Below are 5,994 nucleotides of genomic sequence, written 5' to 3' on the forward strand. Positions count from 1 at the left end.
AATTCTTTTTGGGATTTTTTTTTTAAAAAAAAAATTCTGTATTTTTAATTAAGAGCCCCCCCCCCCCCAAAAAAAAAAATAATAATAAAAACACATTGTTAGTTGACTATAACCTAGCTTAAGATAAAATGAAACATGGAGACTTGTTCTGATCTTCTGCTATATGAATGTGGTTCATGGAAACTCCACCATTATCTCTTTATCATGAGTCAGATGAGATAAATTACTGGCTCCAGAAAGAAAAAACTCAAGTAAAGCATTTGTACTTGGATCATGGACGCATGGAGTATTGAGGCAAAGCACTGGAACAAACACACAATTATCAAAAAACATACTTTTTCTAAATTAACCAAACTCGAGTGGAGTTAGTTGGACAGACTTTTCTACCACAAATGCCAAGTAACTTACTAAAAGTGAGTGTTGACAGCAATTTGATTAAAACTACAGCTCCAGTAGGTGTCTGCCTTTTTTTCTTGCTGAGTTCTGGACACAGGCCTTCTGTAAGTGTAGTTTGCCCTAATTGTTGCTTTGCTGCTTTGAAGCTGCATGCAGGACACAGGAAGCTTTCCCTTCTCAGAACCACATTTGGTTTGGTTTGTATCTTAAAGTTGGTTTTTGTTAGGGTTGTTTTGGCTTTTGTTTATGTTTGGTTATTTATGAGTTTTCATTAATCTAATTTGGTTTCTCGTTTGAGGTATTCCTTTTCAGGTTTTCTTTAATATAATTTAATAAATTATCATTATCTTGAAGTCAGAAAATCCTTGTGTGGTCTTCATTAATATTACCCCACTAAAAAAGCCTGGTGGACATAACAAACTGATTGAAGCCAGCTTACTAATTTCAATTAAATACAATTTTGTATTTATAGTGTCCAGGCCCCTCCCACCCTGTGGTTCCACTGCCACAAGGCAAACAGCACCACAACACCCAAAACAGAACCATCTGATTGCTGCACAACTCTTGGCAAAAACTGGAAAAATACGGAACTACAGTGAGAATAAAACATTTACATTTACAAATACAACACTGATTCTATAATTTTTCATGTCTTTGTTGGAGGGCTGTGTGTGTATTCTAATATTATCTTTATGTTTATGTGTTACAGATCCCCAAACAAATGCTGCATCAGCTTGTTACTTAGAATAAACTGAAATTAATTTGTATTTGAATTTAAAGGATGTGTTTTATGTCGTAATTGATTTATGGAAAAATCTAAAGCTTTAACATCTTGTCATTATTTACAGAATTTCAAGATTGAATCAAAGAGTAAATGAGCACTAACCCATCTGTGGGGTTTTATTTTAAACAAAGTGAAATGGATTTGAGTAATGAGACAGACTTTTTAATCTGTTTTGGGGTTTGACTGAATTTGATCTTCCTTCCACTGTTCTCCTCTTCCTCTGAAAAGCTGTCACAACAGTTAATCCCACAGATAAAGATTAGAGAGGCAGGATTTACATCGACCGAAGTATCCATGCGCCTGTTTTTCCAACAAACACCAGAATAAGGGCTCCGTGTATCCTACAGTTCAGTAGAAACCTAAGAAACTGGCTGAAATCGGCTTCAAGGGCATCAGGGGCAAAAACAGCTGAGCGAACACAGAAACCTGCGTCAACATATTACTTTTTATCGACAATTATCCTCAAACTTCTAGACCGTCTCGCGGCGCGCCTCACGCACCTCACAACATCCACTCACAGTGGGACACTGACTGTACTTCACGTCAGAGACAAAACCCAGTTCTTCTTTGTCACATGGCCGAAATGGATTCCTAAAAAGGAAGACAATAAAACTGTTCTTACTTTCTCCAACAATGGCTTTCAGTCCAAGCGGTGCCATGGTGCGTCCTGTCTGCTCTGCACTGCGAACAGCTCCGACTGCTGCAGCGCTTATCTGGACACAACAGGCTTCCGTTCCAAATTAAAAGCCGGGCCAACGATTATATTGTCATTTATTAGCATGCTAGACTAGACTGAATCAGAAAATCCTTTCTTATCACATCTAAAGGAATGCTTTTCTAAAATGTTGTAAATAAGGTTTAACATGATGGTTGTTTTTATGTGTCATTTTGTGTGATTTATCACTGTAGCTTTTTATCTAAGATTAATTGGCAAAATACTAATATGCCTGCCAAGCGGACGGCTGCCAAATTGTTAGTATTATATTGCAAAAGTAATAGAACCAGACGACAGAACCAGGTAAGCGGCTGCTGAAGGACCCCACACCGCCAGAGGGCCCCCAAGAACGTCAAGCATGATTAAACAAAAAAACACAAACATTTTTAAAGTAACATTAAATAACTAAACTAAATGGTATTACACAAAGAAAAAACTATTTCTATTTTATTTTTATGGCTGTATACAAATATTAGGTTAATCTCTTCGTTCTGTTGGCTGCTGCTTCTGAGGAATTAAGATGTTAAAGGTGTTAACTGTAATCATTGTTTGTCTGATGTTACTTTCAAATTGTTAAAATAATGAGGAACACTTAAGTACTTATCTGCATTTATTTATTTGTCCTTTTTTTAGTTTCTCTAAGGTTAAAACCAATACTAATAGTACTAGTTTTGGCACAATACTGGTATAACACAAGCTTTTCCCTCTTGTAAAAGAAAAGCTTGTGAATGTCCTAAAAATAATTCATCAAACTATACAAGTTTGATGAATTATTATTATGAATTATAATGATGCTATACACACAAAGAAGCATCTGGTGTTGACATGTTTGTATGGGGGCCCCAAATGAAAATATGCTTGGGTCCCTGAAAAGTCTCCAGCTGCTGCAGAGTCTTGCCTTGTTTAGTGGAAAAGTCCCATCAGGTGTCTGCATCTCTATTAGATAAAAGACCAAAGATGTTTCATCTCTAGCTGGTGTTGGATGAACATGAGGGTACAAAAAACAAAAGCCATACTAGAAAACGAAACAGGGAACATGTGAACAACCCACCGTTCCATCCTGAGCCCGGTTCTGTTGGAGGTGTTTCTGTTAAGAGCTGCGTGTTCCTCATAAATAATACAAGATGAGTTATGAAAAACAATCATTTAAAATTGATTTTATTCTGTCATGGTTTTAGCAATGTTCCGGACCCACATGCAGGGACGCACTCAGGAAACCAGATAGTTTAAAGGACTTATTTACAAGGAAAAATGTTAAATGTGTGATGACGGGTCCGCTGATGGCCAGGCTGGGAAGGACCGAGACGATCGGCGTTCTGGACAGACAGATCGGGAAGGTGAGTATAAAGAGCAAACTGGGACTGGGACTTGTGAATTGGGCTTACTAGTGCCGGGGAATTTCCGCCAGGGAGAGGTGATGGGGGATCGAGGAGTCCTGGAAGTGATCTGACTCGACAGGCACTACTCACAACTTGGCAGGTCTTCCCCTAGTTCTAATGACTGGGGCGCAGATGAGGACGGGGCAGGCTCGAACCCCGAGCAGGGGAGGAGATGGTTCCAGGCGGTCAGCCGAGTTTGAATAGTCCAGAATAACTGTTGTAGGTAATGCAGACCTCAGGCTGCTGAGTTGAACAATCCAGGACTGGGTCCAAACCGTGGTCTTGGTAACCACGATGGTCAACACTCTGGCGTTAGTGCAGACTGCAGGCTCGTCTTGCTCCTGGGATCAAGCTGATAGCGGGGTGGAGCACGCGGGATGACCTGCGGGCGCCCTCTGGTGGAAAACTGGCAGCAGTACGTTGACAGAGGATCCCAACATATTCAAGCATCACTATCCTGAACCTGAAAATTAACTGGAATTGAAATTAACCAAAACAGGACCTGTTCCCTTTCTCTTTACTGGATCAGCGATGACCTTTGTTTGGGATTTGGAGCCATTAAAAATACTATCTGAAACAATCCATCAGATATTCCAAGAGTCTTGCCAGCTGCTGCTTACAATCTTAACCCATTGTGCAGTCTCCTGGAGACAAATGGGTAAATTCTAGATGTATAACTCAGTGACACCATTGTTAGGTCAAAAAAACAATGAATAAATTAATGATAACATATAGAAATACATTATTTTATGCCAGAGAAAATATATATGGGCTTTCTGTCATTGAAGATTCTAAAAAGCTGAAAGCCATTTCTGTCCATCAGAGGGCGTCAGAGGACCAATAAAGTGCATACAGACACATTCAGTGGATTAGAATCTCATTGAAAAGTTCATTTATTTCAGTAACTCAATTCATCAAGTAAAACATGTTATCTAACATCTGATGTTTTCAAGCCTTTCTGTCAATAATGATGTTTTTTTTTTGTTTTTTTACTCAACTAATGAGTAGAGTATGTTTAAGATTAGAATATTACATTAAACCAATAACAAAAAGAAAAACAATGCAGGAAAGCATGTTTTATAAAAAAGTATGTTTAATACTTGCTTATAGATTGTTACTTTCAAAAAGGATCTTTAATCAGACAAACAAGGTTCATCGGAGCTCTATTTCATTGAATATGACTATGTCAGCACTTTTCATAGAGGATGTCAAACCAATGCCAGGTCTGAGCCATGTCATTTATAATTTGTATGCTGAGAGGTGATGGTGCTACTGCTATAGCTGATGAAGAGTAAACTGCAAGATTTCCATGGAGATCTAGTAGCTCCAATCAGCTACCTGACAATAACATCAAATCCAGATTTAACAGGAGGAACTGAGCTCCAGTTAATTGCTCTCCTCTACTGATGTTCTGCTGAAAAAAAAAACATCAAACTTGAAACATTTGCTTGCTATTACAGTAGCCTCAGCAGTTGCCACTGAACTATGTGTGACTACAGAATGCAGCTTTAATGGGTCCTTCTAAAGCATTCCAGATGTCTAACATAAATAATTCAGATGATCAAAACAGGCGATATGGGAAGAAAAACACACTGCATGTAAATTCTGGAAACATTTAAGCCTTTTCTGAGCATACGTGTATACTCAGAAAAGTTTAGATGTAATATTCTAATGTATCACAGCTGTGAGCTGTTCTGATCCATTTATTTCCCACTGATCTTCTTACCTCAGCAGGTGAATCCTTTATGTATGTTAAATGTTTATCCATGTTGCTCTTTAATGAGTGGCTTTGCATATCAGGATATATCAGCCAACCTGATTGTTTACCTGATGAAAACCAAGCATGCTGTACAAGAGCAGACATTTGCGGCTTTGGGGCATTCAGGTTTGTGTTAAAACAATGCCAAGGATGAAAAATAACAGCAATAATCTTAAAGTTAACAGCAATAAAGTTTTATTGTACATTTTAATGTAAAATCTCAAGGCTCTGGAACAAGGTTCCACAACAGTAGAACCAGAAGAATTAATTTACTCTCAGCAGCAGAGACGTTCATAGCATGCTTGGAGCCCTGGGTGAACCACCGTTCTGGGTCCCCTCCATGAAGTTGTGGTCCAGGAGTGTGGAGGGTGGTGGGGTTAATGTGTACTTTGGATCAGGCACAGTTGACATTCAGATCCTGTCGTTGAGAAAGCGGGGGCTGGGTAAGCACAAACCAAGCCCCCCTCACATGATGCCACCCTGGGAAGTAGCCCATGTCTCTCATATCAGAAACTGCCACTGCTCAGCACGACCTGGGTGACATGTTGTCATTTTATCAACCTTTGCTAAACAGCAGCAAATCTCTGACTTAAAATATGTATTTCTCTTTGAATGACAAAGAGAGGATTCAAGGTGTCACAATGGCTCAGTCAAAGTCAAAACAATAATTTGGTCATTCTGAAATTCTCAAGTTAAACCTGAAGAGATTGTGTTCTGATCAGGCTCATTTGTCAGATTAAAAGTACCCTTTACTACCATTAAGCAGGTGCTGAACATCATTTTCATTCAGCCCTCATTTCTGTATTAACATGTTTTTGGTCAGATGTAATATTCTAATGTTAAATGTCATGTTTTCATTAGATGGAACTGAATATAATCATATGTTGTGCAGCATTGTGTCAGTGTTCATCATTGGTTGCACTGAAAAAAGTGATTTTGGAGAGTGGTAAATATGATCTAA

General features: G+C 38.7%; 1 protein-coding gene across 1 annotated transcript in view; it reads right to left on the minus strand.

The window, feature by feature from the left end:
* Window positions 1-1,895, minus strand: part of LOC106938081 (syntaxin-binding protein 1-like) — a 15,971-nt gene extending 14,076 nt beyond the window's left edge. Inside the window, exon 1 of the mRNA XM_015019912.1 lies at window positions 1,803-1,895. Within this exon, the coding sequence (XP_014875398.1) occupies window positions 1,803-1,839 (37 nt within the window). The 5' untranslated portion in view covers window positions 1,840-1,895. The remainder of the gene's footprint in view (window positions 1-1,802) is intronic.
* Window positions 1,896-5,994: the final 4,099 nt, after the last annotated feature.

This window comes from Poecilia latipinna, unplaced genomic scaffold (assembly GCF_001443285.1).
Source record: "Poecilia latipinna isolate Pla-1442-1.1 unplaced genomic scaffold, P_latipinna-1.0 Scaffold2504, whole genome shotgun sequence".
In the NCBI taxonomy this organism is placed as follows: Eukaryota; Metazoa; Chordata; class Actinopteri; order Cyprinodontiformes; family Poeciliidae; genus Poecilia; species Poecilia latipinna.